Source organism: Solanum verrucosum, unplaced genomic scaffold (genome assembly GCF_900185275.1).
Source record: "Solanum verrucosum unplaced genomic scaffold, falcon-dt-bn FXZP01000262.1, whole genome shotgun sequence".
Taxonomy (NCBI): domain Eukaryota; kingdom Viridiplantae; phylum Streptophyta; class Magnoliopsida; order Solanales; family Solanaceae; genus Solanum; species Solanum verrucosum.
The window spans coordinates 2,211,614-2,234,457 of record NW_026020366.1 but is presented as its reverse complement, the minus strand read 5'-3'; the positions used below and the strand labels follow the sequence as shown (position 1 = coordinate 2,234,457).

The following is a 22,844-nucleotide window of genomic DNA, read 5'->3' as shown; positions in this document are numbered from 1 at the left end:
TATGAAGTACGTAATGTATTAATAGAACATTTATGGAGTACCGTAGTAATCTTGAAAGTTGAATATTTATGTAGAATTTAAAATATTTTTCAATTATGTAATGTTTATTTAATTGTATTTCATTAATGATTTCACTTTTATTTGTATTATCCATTATTATGTATAATGTATAATATTTGCTAGCAATTTGTATTATTTAAAAAATTATGATATAAAATAATTTTATATTAAATAACTATAAAAGAAAATAATATGAATTATATATGGTGAATGTTCTAGAAAGAATTTATTTTACAAAATAAAAAATAATAATATAATAATGAAGAAAGAGAAAAGAATATTTATTTTTAATATAAAATTTAGTACAGTGAATTGAGATTTACACTAAAATAATGGTGACACCAAATTTAAAATACAATTTGATGTTTGGGTTGAAAATGCCCTTAGATTTTGTAGCTATAAATATACTGTGTTGTAGTAAACCAAGACTACTTGCTAAGTTGCTGAGTTAATTTTTTTTTAGATTCACACGAAATTCAAAAAATATCATATAATAAATACTCATTGCTTTTGCTGTTTTAATGTCTTTTAATATTCACATCGTTTTTATTTATATGTTACAATTTTAGATTTTACGTGCATTAAGAAATTAAGTAAGTTTATTATTATATCTTTATTTAATATTTTTTTGAAGTTAAATTTTCAATTGATGAACATGAATTAATTAATTTTGATTAATTAATTTTGTCAATGGATATGAATTATTTATTTAGTTGGCCAAATGTATATTTTCAAGGTTAATAATTCATAAAGACAAAAAAGAAAGATAGTGTCATTTAACATTTATTTTATAAAATAACGAATATTATGAATTATCTATTTGTAATAAGAACGATATATAAATAGTAGGTCGTAACATTTTTGTTCGTTTTCAGGGTCTAATATTTTTGTTTTTAAATTTGTTCATTCCAGAAACTTGGATGATTACTGGCCACGTGGTCCAACACCTAGCCATTTCTCATCACCTTCACTTAATTAATAAAAATCCCATTTTAATTTTATTTTTATTTTTCTTTTTCTTTGTTTTTTGTTTCCATCTCAATCTTTATCCCTACACATGTTGACTTGTTAACTCAAAATGTTACACCACACGTGAGGGGTAAAATCGTCAAAACACAAAAAAACTCTTCACTGTATACTATATAAAGCAGCCCTACCTAGTCTCACTCTTTTCAAAATGCATCAATTTAGAAAATTTTAGAGAGAGAAACAAAAACAAAAACAAAAACACCACCTCAGGATGGGCAGGTTCATGTACATTGCCATCCTACTTCTTGCCATAATCTCAACCGTTCATTCCTGCCCGCCATCAGATCGGGCAGCATTATTATCTTTCCGAGCTGCCCTAAATGAATCTTACTTGGGAATTTTCAACTCATGGAAAGGCTACGACTGTTGCCATGAATGGTACGGGGTGAGTTGTGATCCCACAACTCACCGCGTAGCAGACATAAACCTCCGCGGTGAATCCGAAGATCCACTCTTCGAAAAAGCTCATCGTACCGGTTACATGACCGGTACGATCTCTCCATCTATATGCAAATTAGAAAGACTATCAAGTCTCACTATAGCTGATTGGAAAGGCATCACTGGACCTATACCATCATGTATTACGTCCTTACCCTTCCTTCGAATCATCGACTTAGTCGGAAACAAGCTCACCGGCTCAATCCCTTCAACTATAGGTCGATTAAGTCGACTCACAGTGTTAAATGTAGCTGAAAATCAACTTACTGGCTACATACCTCGATCATTAACCAACTTATCTTCTTTAATGCATTTAGATCTCCGAAACAACTTCATCTATGGAAACATCCCAACAAATTTCGGAAAATTACGGATGTTGAGTCGAGCTTTACTGAGTCGAAACAAGTTAACAGGTCATATACCGTATTCGATTTCGTATATTTACAGGCTTTCAGATTTGGATCTGTCATTGAACAAACTTTCTGGTAGCATACCTCCGTCTCTAGGTAAAATGCACGTACTTGCAACGTTAAATCTTGATGGTAACAATATTACTGGTACTATACCACCTAGTTTGATTAATTCACGTATCAACATTTTGAATTTGAGCAAAAATACTATTGAAGGTTATATTCCTGATTCATTTGATGAAAGATCTTATTTTATGGTAATGGATTTATCTTACAACAAATTAAAAGGAAGGATTCCAAAATCGATATCGTCCGCGACGTTTATCGGTCACCTTGACGTTAGTCATAACCATCTTTGTGGCCAGATTCCGGAAGGTTCTCCCTTTGATCATCTTGAAGCTTCATCTTTTACTTACAATGATTGTCTATGTGGGAAGCCTCTTAAACCCTGTCACTAAAGTGTGACTATTATTAGGTATATTTAATTTTACTTTTTTTTTTTGAGATTTTTATTAACACTATATATTGGTGAATATGTTTGTATTATTATGTGATACTGAAAAGTAAAGTGTTTTTTTTAGCATATATTTGTAATTTTAAATGTATAATTGTGCCTTGAGATATATGAAGGCTTTCTTATATATATTTTGTTATGAGTAATTAGTTTTATGATGAAAGGCAATAAAGGATATCTCTATTACCCTTTTTTCCTCTTTATTTTTTTCGTACATAATGAATAAAGGTGTTCAGATGGTAAATATCCTTCATTTTCAATTTTAAGATTATGAATTTGAGTCACCTTTCAATTTTAAGATTATGAATTTGAGTCACCAAGGGAGTAAAGTGATGGCGTGGCTCCCGAGGCAGGGGTAAAAAAAGGTGTTATTTTTTATTTTCAAACTGTTGATGGCATGAATATTGAATAAAATCAAAGATCAGTAAAAGTTTCTGTTTTGTATTTTTCTTATGAGTTATCAATATCATGTGTAGTTGCTTTTGCTTTTTTTTTTTTTTTACTTTTTACTTGATTTCTTGCTATTTTAGTTTTCCGTGAACTATATGGTTGGACTTGGTGTCCAGAATTGATCTATTCTAAGATAATTTTTGTAACACCATGCACATTTGGAATGTTTAAATTAATTAGGCCATCAAAAATTTGCGAGTCTAATATTATCGCTTTAAATCACTATAGAATAAGGTAGCAAATGGGAGGTTATATCAAAGGAGTGATGTATGAAGATATTCGAATTATTGGACCAAAGTTGGAGGCATAAATAGGCCTTGAAACAAAAAGTTAAGTTGAAGGTTTTATTATAGAGAAATATTTCAAATAACCCCCATTCTGATTTGACTTGGAACGAGCCTTATCTTTTAATCTATAAAATAATGTGGTATTTCCAAGTGAAGGAAGGCTGCAGCAGTAGTGGTAATTATTTATAGCTCTATATTCAAAATTTATCAATTTTCCTCATAAATTAATTTGGGGGAAAACATATGCTACAAACAAATTACCAATTACAAATATGCTATGTCTAGCATATCAGATTAGTTGAACCTCTAATTTACTGGACAAAACAACAACTTAGAGGCTAAAGAACATACTCCAACAAAATAACTATTAGCGGTAATAAATATATACATTAACAAAGAGTGCTTAAGCTTTTACCGACATTAGTTAATTGTCATTAGATCTAATAATGTTGCTATAGGCTTTAGGGACATTTACAAAGAGTGTCAATTGCCTCTAAACATATATATTTAATGGCAATTAACCTACCTATTGCCCTTAATTAGTTGCCATTAAAGATTATTTTGGTGTAGTGACAATAAAACAAAGAATATGCAACTCACAAAGAAAAAATAATAACAATATAATAATAGAGAGTTGTTAAAGAAATGTAGTACTCTATCAGTTTCAGTTTCTTTGTCTGAGTTTAACTTGACACAAAAATTTTAAAATAAAAAAAATTTGTGCAGCCTTCAACTAAAAATATAGTCATGACCCAAACTAGCGGATCGTGCGAACACCTATTCGATTATAATTCGAGAGACGAACCCTTACCACCCATTTCTATTTAATAGAAAACCTTTAAGTGAAGTAAGTTTGAGTCGACGAGTTAAACAAGGTAAGAAATCCATTAACCTTTACATAAATCATTTAGTAACTCCCAAGAACCAAATCTAGACATGTACAAGAGTTTTAAACTGAGAACAAATATAATACAAAATAAATACATTAGAGACAGAGGGCAACCTCCACATCAAGGACGAAGTAAGTAGAAGTTGAATAACCGTCAAACTCACAATCATACAATTAGAAACAAACCTACACCAACGAAAGGTGTAACAACAAGAATAGTATAAGTACACCACACGTACTGATAAGCATCATAAAATGATCCGAATTAGATCTACGGACAACATACACTTTCATTATACAATCTCAACTCAACACTAGTCTTATCACTATCATCATTCTTACACATGAAATTAAAAGGGAATTATCACATATTTATCAAATATTAATATTAGTACACCCCATTCATTTCCCTCCTTATTAGCAATTGTACTTTCCTTATTAATATCCTAACTGAGAAGACAAGCGATGTTTATGCATTTAAACCTATCTTTTCCCGTATATCCAAGTTACAACATAAATGAGTAACAGATAATGTACACTACAAGAAAAGATACTTAGTGCTACGAAATTTAAGCTATGAATTTGAAAATTGTATAGCTATTACTTAATAATAGCTATAAAAATTCAAATTTCGTAGCTATCTAAAAATTCGCCAAATTTATTAGCCATGAATATTAAGTTGACAAAGCTAAATCCTTATATTTACTTTGATTATTAACAATCGTGGCAATAACAATCTAAATAGCTACAATTTTACTGCTACAATAAAATTTTGTAGTTAATTATAATTTACTTGCTACGCAATAAAAGTAATTGTAGCAATAGTAACCCTTTAGCCATAATAAGTTATTTGAAACAAAATATTGTGGCTAAATAAATAATTTTTCTTCAAGTTATAAAATGACGTGTCAATAGTTAAATGAAATAGCCATAGAGTTTTTGCTATAGTAAAATTTTGTAGCGAAGTATTATTTTTTGCCACGAATTTAAATTTACTATAGTAATAATAACCTTTTAGCCACAATAACTTATTTGAAGAAATATTTGTAGCTAAATAAATAATTTAGCTTTAAGTAATAAAATATTTTGGCAGTAATTAAATGAAATAGTCATAGATTTTCTTCTATTATAAAATTTCATAGCTAATTATTAATTTTTTCCACGAATTTGAATTTATCGTAGTAATAATAACCTTTTAGCCACAATAAATTATTTAAAGAAAAAATTATAGCTAAATATTTTTTTTCAAGTTATAAATATTGTGGCATATTAAAAATATAATCATAGATTTTTTGCTATGATAAAATTTTATAGTTAATTATTAAGTTTTTCATTTGAAACAATATTAACATTTTATCCATAAGAAGTAATTTAAATAAAAAATTACCACTAAAAAATATTATGTTTCGGGTACTAAAAATTGTTGCAATGATTAACTTCATAGTTATAATTATTTCTCAAAACAAAATGATACAACCATGTGATCACAATTGAGGTTATACATTTTATCTGGTACGAGGTGAAACGTAATCCTTGAGGTGCGTATTCTTGTGTTAAGAATTCATGTTATATGATTTGAACCTCTTCTATCGAACATTATATTTATCGAGCTAGCTTAAAAGAGATGTTAATATTTCTATCAATTTAATTTAACAGGATCTTAATTTTTAAGTTTTAAATATATTTTAAATAAATAGAAGTTATAAAAAATAAAAAAATAAAAAAATGAAAAATAAATCAAAGTTATGTCTAATTAACTTGATGTAATTGTACTTTTTATATATAAAATGGCATGTATAATCAATTTACATTTTATTAAACAATGTCATATTTTATATGAATTATTCTGGAATATAGATATATAAATTAGTTATTTATTGAATATAATTAATAAAAAAAAAAATTATATTGGCATTCAATTCTTTTTTTCTTAATTTAATCTTACTATCTTAATCCATATAATTTTTGTATTTTCAGTTAAAATTATAAAACTACAATTCAAAATTCACATCTCTATTTAAATTCAAATTGAAATAAATAAATGTTGTGGAAGTATAGTTCCACTCTAGTTATAGTTGAACAATTTAACTTGAATTTGAATTCATGATTGAGATAAAAAAATTTGATTTGATTATTTTCTTGAAAACTCTATCTTAAAATAATTTTCAAACTTGAATTGTATGGTAATTAAAATTTACCATCGCAACATTGTTTTGCCTCTCCAATTCTATTTAAATAGATTAAATATATTTTTTGATATTGACTGTTTTATTTTATTTTAATGTATTCTATTTTTAACTTGACATTCTAATGCATATATCATTTTAAATTCATATACGATAATAACAATATAATAATAATAATAATAATATTATTAATAATAATAAATATAATAATAATAATAAATATAATAATAAAAATAAATATAATAATAATAATAATAAATATAATAATAATAATAATAATAATAATAATAATAATAATAATAATAATAACAATAATAAATATAATTATTATAATAATAATAATAATTATTAGTATTATAATAATAATAATAATAACGATAATAATCAATATATTACTACAATATGAGCTTTGAAGATGGTAGAGAAAATTATATTGAATTCATATAATTTTTTACATTTTTAATTCAAACTAAAAACAATAATTCAAAATTAAGTATGGTCATAAAATTAACTAAATACTATTCCCTCCATTCCATATTAGTTGTCTATATATCTTTGACACGATCTTATAAGATTATAAATAAGAAGGGTAATTTTACTACTTTATTCCGTAATATTTTTTATCTGAAACTTCACAACTTGTTTACACTTTTAAGAAGAACTAAATTGTAAGGAATATTGAGAATATGTAATTAATTTTATCTTCATTTCATAAATTGACAAGTAATTTGAGACAACTATTTTTATTAATGTGTACATTTAATATGAGTCGATTGTCTCTCTTAAACATTCTCTTTACCTCCACGTGATAGTTGTTGACACCCAATTTTAACCCTCCCCAATACAAATTAATTATTTCGAGCCTCTCCAATTTCAAACGATTTAAAATAATTAATTTTTATATATATAAAAGAAAAGATTCAAAATACTTCGCAAGTTATTTTAAAGTAATTTTAGACGCTTTCATAATTTTTAAGTAATATATGTTTCTACACAAATATGTATATAATTACCATATTTTATGAATATTCAAGATCGTCTCCAAAAAGAGTTTGTTTTAATTAAATATTCAATTAAATTAATTTGGTTCAAAGTGTACTTATAAGTTATTCAGTTTATTAGTTTATTTATTCTTATTTCATGTTATTTTATTTTATTGATTTGAAAAGTGCATTTTATTAATTTACGTTCTTTAAGTTATGGCTATAGTTTTAAGTTAATTAGTTTATAATTGAATTAATTATTTTATTTCGTTAACATTTAGAAGCTCACTAATTAAATATTAATTCATCTTATTTAACTTTGACCGAATTCACCAATTAAATTCAAGTCGACTAAGTTTTTAACTTCATTCAGTTATAATTGTAATCTTATGTAATTGCAATTGTAGCCACTTCCTAACATTTCCTTCAACCCATTTTAAGACCAAAGATTGGGCCATTTAATTTTAGCACAAACTCCCTTTTGTTCTCCACAACAGCAACCCACTCAATTTTCAAATTCCTAGCCCAACTTTCATCCAAAAGAATCCCCATTCTTCAACATAAGCAGCAACCCACTCCATTATCACCTCTGCAGATCCGACCTGGCCCATTCCAATCCCAATAAAAACCCAAAAATAGCATCACATACGTACAACAACTTCAACCGACCCCTCTGCATCTTCTTCTCCAGAAGTCGCGACCCAACAGCGATCAGACGAAAGCAGCGGGGAACAGAGACGTACGCTGTGAATTTTGTTTCTTCTCCAATGTCCCTATCGGCATTTAATAACGTAATAGCAAAAGGGAGCACGCGTTTCTCCCCTTTCCCTTTTCAGAATGAGTTGAAAATTACAAGAAAAGGGTGTTTGTCCGAATTGGTGAAAGTTTTGGGAGTTTGAATTTTAAAATTGGTCCCTTGATTCCTATCCAAATTTTCACGGGAATTCCCCCCAAAATCATAGGCCTTAGCTCCGCTATATATCCTTTATTGTTTCAGTATTAGAGGAGGGGTTGGATCTTTTTTTCTTTTTAGAAAAAATTACAGAAAATAGCTTTAAGTGAAATAGCTAAAGAAAGACATACTAAGTATACTGTAAGAAATCAGAAAAGACAATTAATTTCAGCCGCTGTTCGATATTTCTGCCAATACTTCTCAACTGCTGCTCGTGTTCGAAGTTTTGGCGTGGTGGAATTGCTCTCTAGCTCGTTTCGTCTCCGTTCGCTGCCCGAAAAAAGGTAACATTTCCTCCTATAGCTTTTCTCTTATCTCTCTTTTCTGTTTCGTTTTGTTAATGTTTGAAAATCACTGTTCTGTTGGTTGTCGGTTGTTCGCTGATTAGTTATCGTCAGATTGATGTTGTTTTGACGTGAAGTATATATTCTTGGTCGTTTCTATGGGTTAGTCATAAGATTGAGTAAAAGTTTAGTTCTTTCTTGCTCCAGTTCATTGTTTTATGTTAAGATTGATGCCTACTTTTCATTTCTAATTATTGCTAAGCATATTGAAAGATACTAGCTTATTTTAGTCACCATAATAAGTTTCATGTATAGTTGAGCATTAGAGTGCTTGCTTTGCTTTGTTTGAGACATCTTGCTACCAAAAATGCCATGTTCTCTCTAAAAGTTGGTTGCATGAATTTGTATATTAGTTCCTAGCAGCATTCATTTTTTTTTAGAAATCTTTGGTTTCGCAGTAGCTCTTGGTTTCTTACGTCTTCAATTTGGGTTGTGAGTTAAGTTATTATTCTGTCTTGTTCGAGTTGTGTTCAATACCGATGATAGGTAGTTTTAGTTTGGGTCATGTCAAATGTGGTCGTGCCGATTTAATTATGTTGTTGCTCCATATTTTTTGGCCCTTATGGCTGCACATTATTTGGTTTAAAATTACTCTGCTTGTCTTTTTCTGATTTTTGTATTTTTTTTCGAAGTGCCGGCATGCTCATATTCTCAGCCTTGAGTCTCTAAAGTCTGACCTTGTTAAAAAGTTTTTCGTATACGCATTTGTGGTGTATTTCTATCTGTAGCATGTCACTAAATTCGAGTAATGCTATCGCTTAAATATGTGGTTATTGCTTTCCAAATGATGTCAGATTGGGTCATTGTTCTTCACAGTCCCTTAAGATGCCTCTTTGCCATTATTTGCTTAGGATTTAGCATTTAGCTTACATGATTAATGATAACTCCTCATCCCAAAGTGGTAGTCAACTATTAAAGATAGATTATTAGTCACTGTTTCATTCTAAGCATTCATTGCTCCTTTTTGCTATACTTTTTCTGTAAATTCGTGATTTGCCATATTATCCTAAGTGTAGCTCAACTTTGGTCAAGTCCAACAAATGTGTTCCTTGTTTATTCTTGTGTGTTTTCAATTTTAGTAATTGTATGCATCCGTCTAGTGTTCTAAAGATTTATTTCATGGCGTCAAATTGCAAGTCTTAATAGTCGTTTTATTTTAAGATGATTAATAATTAGTTCTTATCTAATTTTGTTTTAAGAAATGGGTCGGTGCAGTACGCATGTTGCTTCTTTTTTTTTTCTTTTATTATTTTATTTTACACTTGAATGCTATGATTCTGCTTTGCCCTTATGTATTATTAGTTAGTATGGTAGTACATTAAGTGTTTGTGACAAAGTGGCCATTGGGCCCCTTTAATCATCTCTTTAAAGTTATTACTGTGTCCATTGTGTTCCTGTATGATTTCCTTTAGTGGGGTTGTGTGTTCACTTATTATTTGAATCAGTAGACATTTCTCGCGAATCGATCTGCTTTTTCTATATTTATTTCAAGTCGGGTTATACATTGACTTTTGTATCCTTCTTGTTTGCATGTGAAATCTGTTCGAGTTTGCCATGAACTCCCATCATTCCCTTTGCATTCCGAGAGAGCCGTAAATGCTCAATTTCCCTTTTTTTGAGTCAGTCAGCTAACAATCGACAAACAGGTCCCGAAGTTGAAAGAAGCAATAGATCAAGAAGTTGAAAAGATTGGGCCAAAGACCCACTCTTAATTCAAATTGTATTTTGTTACTTTTGGGCCTAAGCCCACTTATCTATTATCTTGCTAGAATTTAGGACAGGTGAATAATTGGGCCAAAGGCCCAAAATAAAAATGGGCCCAAATACTGGCCCAGGCGGACAAGAAAATTAGATTTGGGCCTAAGTCTCTTTCCCTATTTATTTTTATTATGTTTATTTACTTGTTAATATTTGTCGTTAATATTAAGGTCGAAAATATTCAAATCCCTGAAAGACACCTATTTTAAATTAATTACTTAACTAAATTACTCATCTTTCACTTGACATAAAAAATAAATAAATAATAAATAAATAAGTTTATGAAATACTTCACTTAGATAATATATCATTATTTTTCTATTATCTTTTGCAATTCAAGATAAGTTAAAATATTTTAGCTGAATAATTAATTGTCGGATAACCGTATATTAGTGGGCATTTCGGGTGCTTTCAAACCCTTTCCAAAATGCTAATAAGAACCCCCGAACCCCCTTAAGTATTTTCAATTGATTCCCTGTTTTAATCTATTGAAAATCAGTTTTCTTGATTTTTCTTAAAAAATTAAGTGGCAATTCTTAAAATCAGTCTTAAATTATATTTTCCTAATAAAATAGAATGACGACTTTGCTGGGTATTTGAATGGTTCTATCCATAAGATTAAGTTATTTGACTACGTGTTTTAACTGTCTACTTGTTTTATTTATCCTATATATTGAATTGTGGCATTCATGGCACCCGATTCCGCCAAACGGCAAATAGATTGCATTAGGAAAAAGGTAGTTACGTGGCTTACCACGGCTGTCCTTCAGAAAAAAAAACACAAGTTGAAATTCTTTGGAAGTAATAAACGAATAGTTGACTTGTGGTCATCCAACGTCGTTTATTAGACTTCATCCCGTTGTTTGTTCGACTCGGGTAACCGTCATTTCTCAACCAATTCTAGTCAACCTAGAGTAGAGCAAAACCAAATCCAAATCTAAGCATTAGCCTAAGACGACTTAATACCCAAGGCGTATTAAGTCCATTAGTAAAATCGCCAAAAATCATGTCCAAGGTCCACGACCTAACGACATACCATATTATTTGACATTTGAAAGATGTATGTGTGGAAACTTGATTGTTGCCCATTTGGGGGAGGGAATCTTAACCGTGCTTTGTTTTGTAGGTATGTATCGATTTCCTAAATTCGACATGGTAGTAGAAGCCCCAGTTTTGCTCAAGATGTGGTACAACGACCTCACTACGGTTCACAAAAGGGCCCTTAACAAATAAATAGGGGCCTTAATAGAACTCATCAATATGGTCGGGTGGCCTGAGCTGATTGAAGTCCTCACAGGCTATTGGGACAATGAGAAAATGGTGTCCCGATTTGGAACCATGGAGATCACCCCAACAATTAAGGAAATTCGGGATGGAATAGACATAGTCGGTACAGGGCTTGAAAAAAGAGTGAGAAAACAGGAAAACATCTTGATCCCTAACAAGCCTACTCTCGAGGATATTGTAAATTGGCTCGGATTAAGAAAGGATTGCGCCTACTAGGCCGAAGGTTCTAGCGTTTCTTTTATGGACCTCTATGTCAGATTCGGGAATGCAAGCTTCTATAAGAATCACAACCAAGAGTTCAGGGTCACTTTCAGAGAATGGGATGAGATCAGACCTTTGACATTTACTATCGCACTATTAGGCACCATGGTTTTTCCACACGGCCCGAGCCTCAATATCAACACCCGGGTAATAATGCTTGCACACACTCTATTCCACGAACATATGAACCAAGGGCAAGTAAAGTATTATCCTATCGCACCTGTCATCCTTTCCGACATGTACCGTGCTTTGGAAAAATGCAAGGAAGGGCATCGTTACTTTCAAGGTTGCAACATTCTCCTCCAATGGTGGATAATGAGTCACTTGGTGAAGATACACGGAACTCAAGAACTCCATACCCTCGATGAGCATAATGCTCTTAAAAGTTTGAATGACATGTTGTTTTGGGCAGACTTAGAAAAAAAGAGACCAGAGAAAGATGGGTTCAAATTTTCTCTGAGTTGAGAGAAGAAAATATCCAGTGGATGTTCGACCGTTTCATTTCAAAAGATGCCATAGTATAGGGCGACAGAAAACTTGTGCTTCCCCTACCAGGTATTCGAGGTATCCGCCCGTATGCTCCCATCCGGGTCCTGAGGCAGTTCGGAAAAAGACAAACTACACCCCCAGAAACATACTACCGTATCTATGTGTTTGACATCGGGGATGATAGAGTGCCTGAGGCTTCAGAGATGCTGAGAGAATGAAAAAAAGTAGTGCGAATGAACAAGGACACCATTGCCATAGATCGATTTAATGCGAGGTACGATGAAACTTACAAAGCTTGGTTGAAGCGCAATATACAGGGTATCTCCTTCTCAGTTCTGAACATTTACCGCAGTGTAGAGGGCAAAGAGCCTAAAACTTTGATAGAACTAAGAGAGGTAAAAGAGAAGCCCAAGAAATGCACGAGGAATTTGTCCGAAAGCAAGAGGAGGATAAGTACGCCCTCGAGAGCGTAACTCAAGAATTAGAAAGCTTGAGAAGCGATTTGGGAGAGCTTAACTTATGGATTGGAGATAAGAAAAGCGGAATGTGTCTTGAGGACTGGGAAGAGAAAGTCTGCCGGAGCGAAGGATACTTGCTAATGATTCAATATAGGATTCAACATCTCATGGCACAGAACAAGAGGAGCAGATCAGAGGCGGGGCCATCGGGAGCATCTTAGCGGATTTTGCCCCTGCGTGGGTTTTTTCTATATGTACTTATTGTTATTTGCCCCTGCGTGGGCTTGCCTTTTTTGTATTTTGGTACTCTTTTCAAATGACCCCTGCGTGGACCTTTTCTTTTGTGTTTCCCGTTTATTCCCTACTTCCACCCTGCTTATTTTCGCTTTTTCGAACATTATTTTATATGCGAAATTTGCTTTGGGGTAACAAAATGGTTCAATTCTACATATACATCTTTCAAATACACTAGGCCTACCCTTGGCACAAAAGGGCCCTCCTACTTGTGTAGGACACACGATATATGTTTGTGTGCTTTAAACTATTGATGTGGTATTGTTGCTTTGAATGAGGTCATTTTAGCTCACTCCTTTTCGAAAATTTTCTGAAAATTTCCCCAATACCAAATACAAGTCACTACCAAAATGTCCGACCAAAATTCCATGAGTCTTAAGTTTCTCAGCCAGAAACAAAATCCTACTACCAAATCCTAAAATATTACTCTATCATCTCAGAAAATGTGAAATTACTGCTAAGATGGAAAAAGGCAAGGGTATCGACATAGAGCTAATTGAGGAGGATTTGAGGATGGAATTGCAGCGGCTCAGGCAAGAGATCCAAGAAACCAGAGAAAAGATAATGGAAGTGGAGTTTGCCACCACGGTTGCACGAGCAGCAAATGCGGCACTGGACGCGGAAGTGGCAGCAAAGATGACAAAATGCAATGTCATAAGTAAAAAGACAGTTGCTGTGCGGAAGGAACATGACGTCTTCAAGAATGATATAACTATGAGACTTCAGAAGATACGCGGGAAATGCTCTTTCTTCAATCAAGAAGCCAATAGTGGTCCCAAAGACACTCACCTTGGAGCTACTGAAGAAGATGCCGATGAGGAAATCATCTATATGCCTCCCTTCTTGGGACATCTGAAAGGAGGAGACAAAAAGATCACTCTCGCGGCTTATGAGCGGACACATAGCGTGGGGAAATAGCCGTGCCGTGTGCTCTCCTTTACGAGCACCTTAAGGCGTCAGGTATGCTGAAGCCTCTCGAAGGAACCACTTTTGGGTTTGGGCATGAAAACTCTTAAAAGACATGTGCCTACCACCGAACCAAAAAGGACACACTATAGAGGAATGTGTGGAGCTTAAGGCAGCAATCCGCAACCTGATCAACATTGGGGAGATCCCGTATATGTGGGGTGAGAACACCGTCCTTACCTGTGACCAACCAGAGGCCAGTATGCCGGTTACTAAGCACACTATATTTTATTTTCACTATTTCACGCCTTTTAAGAAAACATTGCTGAATATCTACAGTTTGTTAGTTCGAAAAGGGGTCTTGGCCTCTATCAGAAAGGATGACGAAGCAATCGACCCCGTTGGAATTGAGATCTGGAAACCCTACCCTTATCATGATGCCATAGATCACAACATTTGAAGGTGCCTCAGGTTTCACTATGACGTGGAATCCCTCATCAACATGGAAAATATTCAAGTTGAGTTTGTCCCCCGTGGCTAATATGGCAGCCAGAGGAAGAAGCTTTGGTAAAGGCACCATCTATCTTTTAGGAGCTTAATTATCTGTTTTTCACTATCCTTGTAATCACCAGAAATGAATGAATGAAAATGAAAATTTTCCTTTGTATTCGAACTACGTAGGGCCTGAATTCTCCTTGGGAGATACGTAGGCAGCCTTTTAAGGCCCGACCCCTATCTTTTAAAATTTTCTTTTCCCTTTCATTCTACAAGGAAACATTGAGTTCAGATCAACAGATGCCAGAAGATGCAACAAGAAGACCTTAGCTCAACGTATTTTAACCTTTCTGAGTCACCAGTCTCAACATAAAAAAACGAGCAAATTCCTGCTTGTTCAAAAGTCAGTCCCCAATATGTGGGTTAGCATGTTCTCAGACAAAGCAACTCTTATGTGTTTATATGCTTTCTATGTGATATCTTGCGTTATTCATCTATACCTAATACTAACAGATTTGCCTTTGAGTTGTTTTTCTCTACAGGTAGTTAGAACTGATCTATGTTGATACACTGGCCAATCATCCTTATTTCACTAGATATAAAGGTCCTACAGATTCCTTCCCAGTCAAAGTTCACAAATGGGAAAAGCAGCAATAGGTGATAACAATGAAGAAACCAGCCGTACTGATGTCGTGGTGGCTCAGCCCGCCCTTGCTGATCAGTTACTTTAGCATCTTCAATAGTCAACTGTTCTTTGGGTCTTAACACCTTTCTCGTATCACCTCCTATGGTGAAGAAGATTAGTGAAGTAGCCTTTCTTACTGGACAACTGTTTTGGAATTTTTTCCCATTCACATCTTTCTAAAAAAAGACTTCTACCTCGAGCACACGCAATGGAGCCCTGGGTTACCGAAAGAGATCAATCTTTCTTCTGGTGGGAGGGAGTCAAACCCTTCACCTTTCTTTTGAATCAAAGTAGGTCGCGATCATACAGTTGATGCAACAAATTGCTGAGATGAGGGTCGAGATGTAGAGAAAACAAAATTTGCCTTCTCTGATTTTTGCTGTCAACGCTCAACCAGATGGAACAAGCTCAAAATGGCCTTCAAGTCCTGCTCGTAATCCCTCCATCATTGACCTTACCACCCAAAACCCTCATTACGCCTCAGTCTCTTATCAAACACCACCCCCTCCTCAAAATACCAACCTCTAAGCACCACTCCCTCCTCCTAATGCAAACCACCAAACTGACCTACCCCCTCACAACCAAAACGCTAACCCACACATTTCCCTTCTTCACCAAAACCAGTATACCAATCCCTAGACTTTTCCCCTAAACTATCACGCCCTTTTAAATGGCCAGAGTCTCTCTATTGCTCCACCACTACCGCAAAAAGCCATTTTCCAAATACCAGTCCCCAACGAGCATGACGCCCATGATTCGGAGCTCGACCACTATGAGGAGAAGGAGAGAGAGTGGAGGTCAAAGGAAGAGACCGCCAAGATAGATATGAAGGAGGAAATTAGAAAAGCCATGAATGAGTTGAACTGTGTTCCTGAGGTCGTCGGGTTGAGTTACGAAGACCTGTGCATTCATCCAAATTTGGACCTCCCTGAAGGGTTCAAGGTTCCAAAATTCGACATCTTCGGAGGAACGGGGAACCCCTTAGCACACTTGAGGGCCTACTGTGACCAACTCGTGGGAGTTGGGAGAGATAAAGCTTTGTTAATGCGGCTTTTTAGCCAAAGTCTGAGCGGAGAGGATCTAAAATGGTTTACGTCTCATGAAACGAGACAGTGGTCTAGTTGGAATGCTCTGGCTAAGGACTTTATCAAACTATTCGCCTATAATGTGGAGATCCTTCCTGATCGTTACTCCTTGGAGAAGATGAAGAAGAAGCCGACCAAAAGTTATAGAGAATTCGCATATAGATGGTGAAAGGAGGCAGCTAGAGTTAGACCTCCCATGTTAGAAAAGCAAATTGTCGAAGTGTTTGTGCGAGTGCAAGAGCCCGAATATTATGACAGAATCATGTTGCTCGTTGGAGCAAAATTTGCTGAGATAGTCAAGGTAGGTGAGACCATCGAAGATAGATTGAGAACCGGGAAGATTGCCCGTGTTGCTGCCTCGCCCGGATCTTCGGGCTTGTTGAAGAAGAAAAGAGAGGATGTGTCCTCTATCTCTTATTAGGGGAAGAAGACCCCAAGGAAATCCTCATCATACCAAGGTCGTTCTCGACCTTGACAGAGTTCGTACCCAGCTTGTTATGCACACGCTGATTACCAAAATACCCCTCCCCCAGTTACCAAAATACCCTCACCCCAGTTATCAAAATACCAATCCCCCAGTTATCAAAATACTCCCCCTCCTATCTACCAAACTCCCCTTCCTGTTTACCAGACTCCATCTCATCACTACCGGAACATCACCCCTAACTGTGCTAACGTTTTGGAAAATTACCAAACTCCTTCCCCAACATACCAAACTCCAGCTCCACGTTACCCAAATACCCCCTCGAACTACCACGATCCACAACCAAATTATCAAACCAACTCATATCCCAAATATCAAGCCCCCTGTCCAAACTCTCCAAAATATCGTCAAATGCCTCCTCCTCCACAAGACACTTACGATCCCCCCCATCCTAGATTTGAGAAGAAGCCCGCCAGAAATTTTCACTCCGCTCATCGAAAGCCGAACAAAGCTATTCGAGCAATTAACTGCGACAGAATATATTTATCCAGTGGGTCCCAAGCCGGTTGACACTAGCTCAAAGTTTTACAAACCTGATCAGAGGTGCGCGTATCACTCCAACAGTGTTGGACATGATACCGAGGACTGTATCAACCTGAAGCATAAGATCCAAGACCTGATTGACCAGAATGTGGTCTCTTTTCAGATAGTCGCGCCCAATGTCAATAGTAATTCTTTGCCAAATCATGGAGGCGTAACTATCAATATGATAGAGACAGATGATGATTGATGCGTGACAAAGGCAATAGTTCCGATTGCTCCTGATGAACTGGAAAGGGCTATAGCTTCGTTGAGCATCAGAGACGAGAAATAGTTTGTGATTCTGACACCCGAGAAGGCTGTTGCCTTGGTGCCGAGAGAAACTCTTACCCGACCAAAATATGTGATTGAAACGGCTGTTACTCAAGGCACGACCAGATTTGGCAGGTGCTACACACCGGAAGAATTGGCCCAAGGTGGGCAGAAAAAGGATCAGACTAAAAGGCCGATTACTGAAGCTAAAGCCGTAGAGTTCTGGAGGAAAATGCAGCCGAAAGATTATTCAATTGTGAAGCATCTGGAGAAGACACCAACTCATATTTCTGTATGGGCTTTGTTGATGAGTTCACAACTGCATAGGCAAGCGTTGATGAAGACTCTGGATGATGCTTATGTGCCCGTGGGTACCAACAGTGACAATGTAGCAGCCATGATAAGCCAGGTCACCCGAGGACACCGAATTAGTTTTTGTGACGAAGAGCTGCCCTTTGAAGGCAGGATGCACAACAAAGCTCTGCACGTCACCACTATGTGTCGAGACAAGATAATAAACCGCGTCTTGATCGATGACGGATCCGGTCTTAAGATTTGCCCACTTTCGACTCTGAGGCAGCTAAAATTTGATTTGGGAAAGCTTAACCAGAACCAAGTTAATGTGAGGGTTTTTGATGGAGTGCAAAGAGACACATTTGGTGCGGTGAACTTGGATATTCAGGTGGGTCCTGCGGAATTCAACGTCAAGTTCCAGGTGTTGGATATCAACATTAGTTACAACCTGCTTCTGGGAAGACCGTTCATTCATATAGCTGGGGCTGTGTCGTCTACCCTTCACCAACTAATGAAGTTTGTTTGGAAGGACCAGGAATTGGTCATTTATGGTGAAGGGAGCCATTCCAATGGGTATGCACCGATCATTGATGATGCCTCTCGAGGTTGTGATTTCTACACGGTGGAGCTGGTAAATGCCACCGGTGATGATTTGGCTCTGCAACCTCCTATGCCATCCGTGTACAAGATGATTGCTACTTTCATGCTCCATAATGGTTTCGAACCAGGTTTTGGATTAGGGAAGCACTTTCAAGAAATCGTCGAGCCTATCCAAATTCTCGCCAAAAGAGCAAATTTTGGTTTGGGGTATGTCCCTATAGAGGTTGATGAATCAGAGATGAAGAACAAGAGTGTTGATCAAGCATTGGCCAGACCAATTCCTCATCTTTACCAGTCATTTTCGGTACAAGAAAATGTCAACGATGGTGGTCTCGGGGAAGGAATCTGGGGCCTTTTTGAGGAGATTGATGCGGTTATCGAGAAAGAGGCAGGGATATCAGGCATCCGTGATTCAGAACCTGAGGAGCGATTGCAAAACTGGACCTCCACACCACTCCTGATTTCCCGTTCATCTAGGTAGAAAAGACATGTGTCTTTTTTTGTTTTAAAATCGGTGGTAGTCCGGAAGAGGCCCGAGACCCACCCTTTATGCAATTGTTATTTGTTTGAAGCTTTTAAATTCCCTTGTGATGTTTAAAAAGGCAAAATGGCCCTCGGCTATGGCCAAAGTTTGTGCTTATCTTTCAATTTAAATGAAAAAGCATCTTTTATCGAAATTTGTTTGTTTACTTATTTGTTTATATTTTTCTTTCCTAACTTTGTTTGTTTATGATTTCAGTAATATTAATTTAAAACCTACCAATGTCATGTCATGTCATGAACCGAGTGAACGAAATAAGGCAGGTGATGATGAGTGTGAGGAATATGAAGAAGAAAATGAGGTACCTGAACATGTTGCTGAGGAGTCTCGACAATTCGAGAATCAACACAAGCCAAATCTTAAAGAAACTGAAATTGTGAATCTCGGAGATGAGGAATGTGTCAAAGAAGTCAGAATCAGTGTCCATTTGACTGAAGCTCAAAGAAGAGACCTGGTCCATTTGCTCAGGGAGTACATTGATGTGTTTGCCTGGTCTTACAGAGATATGCCTGGATTGAGTACGAATATGGTGTCCCATAAGTTACCGATTAACCTAGATTTCAGTCTAGTAAAACAAAAGACTAGAAAGTTCAAGCCTGAGTTGAGTTTGAAGATCAAAGAGGAGATTACAAAGCAGATCGAGTCCCAAGTAGTGGAAGTGACGCAGTATCCGACTTGGTTAGCTAATGTTGTTCCGGTTGCCAAGAAAGACGGAAAAATCAGAATTTGTGTTGACTATAGAGATCTCAGCAAAGCTAGCCCGAAAGATAATTTTCCATTGCCAAACATTCACATCCTCATTGATAACTGCGCTAAGCATGAGATGCAGTCATTTGTGGATTGTTGTGCGAGTTACCACCAGATTCTGATGGACGAAGAAGATGCAGAAAAGACAGTTTTCATCACGCCTTGGGGGTGTATATCATTATCGGGTGATGCCTTTTGGTCTCAAGAATGCCGGTGCTACTTACATGAGGGCCATGACGACCATCTTTCACGATATGATTCACAAGGAGATCGAGGTGTATGTAGATGATGTCATAATCAAGTCCCGCGAGAGTTCAGATCACTTGACTCACTTGAGGAAGTTCTTTGATCGCTTGCGCCGATACAATTTGAAGTTAAATCCCGCTAAGTGTGCTTTTGGAGTGCCAGCTGGTAAGTTGTTGGGATTTATAGTCAGCAGGAGGGGCATTGAGCTTGACCCTTCCAAGATCAAGGCGATCCAGGTATTACCTCTTCCGAAGACCAAGAAAGAGGTGATGAGTTGTCAAACTGCTTTTGATGTCATCAAGAACTATTTGTCCAATTCACCGGTGTTGGTCCCTCCGCGAGAAGGGAGTCCGTTATTGTTATATTTGTATGTCTCAGATAATGGATTGGGATGCGTGCTCGGTCAACATGACGAAACTGGGAAGAAAGAGCGAGCCATTTATTACTTGAGCAAAAAGTTCACTCCATATGAGGCTCGTTACACTCTTTTGGAGAGAACATGTTGTGCTTTGACTAGGATCGTTTAAAAGTTGAGACATTATTTATCTTCTTAAACCACATACCTTATTTCCAGGATGGACCCGTTGAAGTATATTTTCTAGAAAGCAATGCCGACCGGGAAGTTGGCTAAATGGCAAATGCTTTTGAGTGAGATTGACATTGTGTATGTGACTTAGAAGGCGATAAAGGCACAAGCCTTGGCTGATCATCTTGCAGAGAATCCAGTTGGTGAAGAGTATGAACCGCTCAAGACTTATTTTCTCGATGAAGAAATAGCATTTGTGGGTGAGGATATTTCTGAAGCGTACCCTGGTTGGAAAGTGTTCTTTGATGGAGCGGCGAAGAATCAAGGGAACGAAATCGGAGCGGTCTTAGTGTCAGAAACCGGTCAACACTATCCTATGGCAGCTAAACTCCTATTTGAATGCATGAACAACATGGCTGAGTATGAAGCTTGCATCCTCGGTCTGAAGATGTCAATTGATATGAGTGTTCACGAGTTGCTGGTTATTAGAGATTCAGATTTGCTGATTCATCAAGTTCAAGGAGAATGGGCCGTAAAGAGCCTAAAGATCACACCGTACGTGCAGTATATACAGAAGTTGTGCAAAAGATTTTTCAAGATTGAGTTCAGACACACTCCTAGGACACATAATGAGTTGGTTGATGCTCTTGCCACCATCGCCTCAATGATTAAATACAAGTTATATTGATCCAGTGGATATAGAGGTAAAAGAGCAGCCTGTCCATTTTCGCATGTTGAAGCGGAACCAGATGGTATGCCTTGGTATTTTGACATCAAGAAGTATTTAGAGGACGGGACTTATCCCGAGAATGCAACGTTCAACCAAAAGAAGTCGACACGCCGCATGACCCTCAATTTCTTTGCAAGTGGGGAAATCCTTTACATGAGGACTCTAGATTTAGGTCTTCTCAGATGCGTTGATGCTAATGAAGCTGCAAACCTTCTGGACCACATAAATAGGCTCACTTTGGCGAAAAAGATCCTTCGCGCCAGTTATTTTTGGATGACTATGGAGCATGACTGTTGCAAGTTTGTGCAGAAGTGTCATAAATGTCAAGTGCATGGAGATTTGATTCGTGTCCCGCCCCATGAACTCAATGCTATGAGTTCCCCTTGGCCATTTGTAGCTTGGGGCGTGGATGTCATTGGTCCGATAGAGCCAGCCGCCTCTAACGGACACATATTCATTTTGGTTGCCATTGACTACTTTACCAAGTGGGTGGAAGCAGCTTTGTATAAGTCGGTGACCAAGAAGGTTGTATCTGATTTTGTTCACAACAATTTGATATGTAGGTTTGGAGTGCCAGAATCCATCATTACTGATAATAGAGTGAATCTCAACAGTCACTTGATGAGAGAGATATGTGAACAATTCAAGATTACTCATCGGAACTCAACCGCCTATCGTCCTCAAATGAATGGAGCCGTAGAAGCTGCCAACAAGAACATAAAGAAGATTTTGAGGAAAATGATTGATAATCACAGAGGTTGGCACGAGATGTTGCCATATGCTTTGTTGGGTTACCGAACGACTATCTGAACATCAGTTGGAGCTACTCCGTATCTACTGGTATATGGAACAGAAACAGTTATACCTGCAGAAGTTGAAATACCTTCATTGAGAATCATTCAAGAAGCTGAATTGAACGATGCTGAATGGGTCTACAAACGGATTAATCAGTTAACGCTGATTGATAAGAAACGAATGGTTGTTGTTTGTCATGGACAACTGTATCGACAGAGAATAATTCATGCTTTCCACAATAAAGTAAGAGGCATAATATTCGAAATTGGTCAGTTAGTTCTCAAACGCATTTTCCCTCATCAAGATGAGTATAAAGGGAAATTTGCACCAAATTGGCAAGAATCCTACATGGTTCGTAAAGTGTTATCTGGAGGTTCCTTAGTCCTGTCGGAGATGGATGGCAACGAATGGCCAAAACCGATCAATTCAAATGCTATCAAGAGATACTACGTGTGAAGTTTCAGTTTGTATTTCTGTCATTCCCTTGTAATCATTCTATTTGCTTGTAATCGCTTTGTTTAGAATTTTATCCCTCTTTTAATGAACTACGTCTAACCTGAATTCTCAAGAATGAGATACGTAGGCGGCCTATGTCGGCCTCGGTCACCCCTTTATCCCCTTTTAATTTTTTTTCCTTGTATTTGAACTACGTTCGACTTGAATTCTCAAGAATGAGATACGTATGCGGTCTATGTCGGCCTCGGTCAATTTCTTTGCAAATTTCTTATTTTTGTTAATCCTCGAGAAGGAGATCTCTCCAACAAAGTCAAGACTGAAGCTACCTTGAGATTTGCAACTGGGACAGAATTTTTGAGAAGATCCTAAAGAT

At 36.1% G+C, this 22,844-nt stretch overlaps 1 protein-coding gene and 1 pseudogene across 1 annotated transcript; both read left to right on the top strand.

The window, feature by feature from the left end:
• Positions 1-1,236: 1,236 nt before the first annotated feature.
• On the top strand, positions 1,237-2,583 carry LOC125837925 (DNA damage-repair/toleration protein DRT100). Its single transcript, XM_049517004.1, has one exon. The coding sequence runs from the start codon at positions 1,301-1,303 to the stop codon at positions 2,393-2,395; it is 1,095 nt and encodes a 364-aa protein (XP_049372961.1). The 5' UTR covers positions 1,237-1,300; the 3' UTR covers positions 2,396-2,583.
• An 8,845-nt stretch (positions 2,584-11,428) lies between these two features.
• On the top strand, positions 11,429-12,372 carry LOC125837864 (uncharacterized; annotated as a pseudogene).
• Positions 12,373-22,844: the final 10,472 nt, after the last annotated feature.

Coding starts and splice junctions, on each gene's coding strand:
- LOC125837925 (XM_049517004.1), top strand. CDS start 1,301: ATGGGCAGGTTCATGTACATTGCCATCCTACTTCTTGCCATAATCTCA.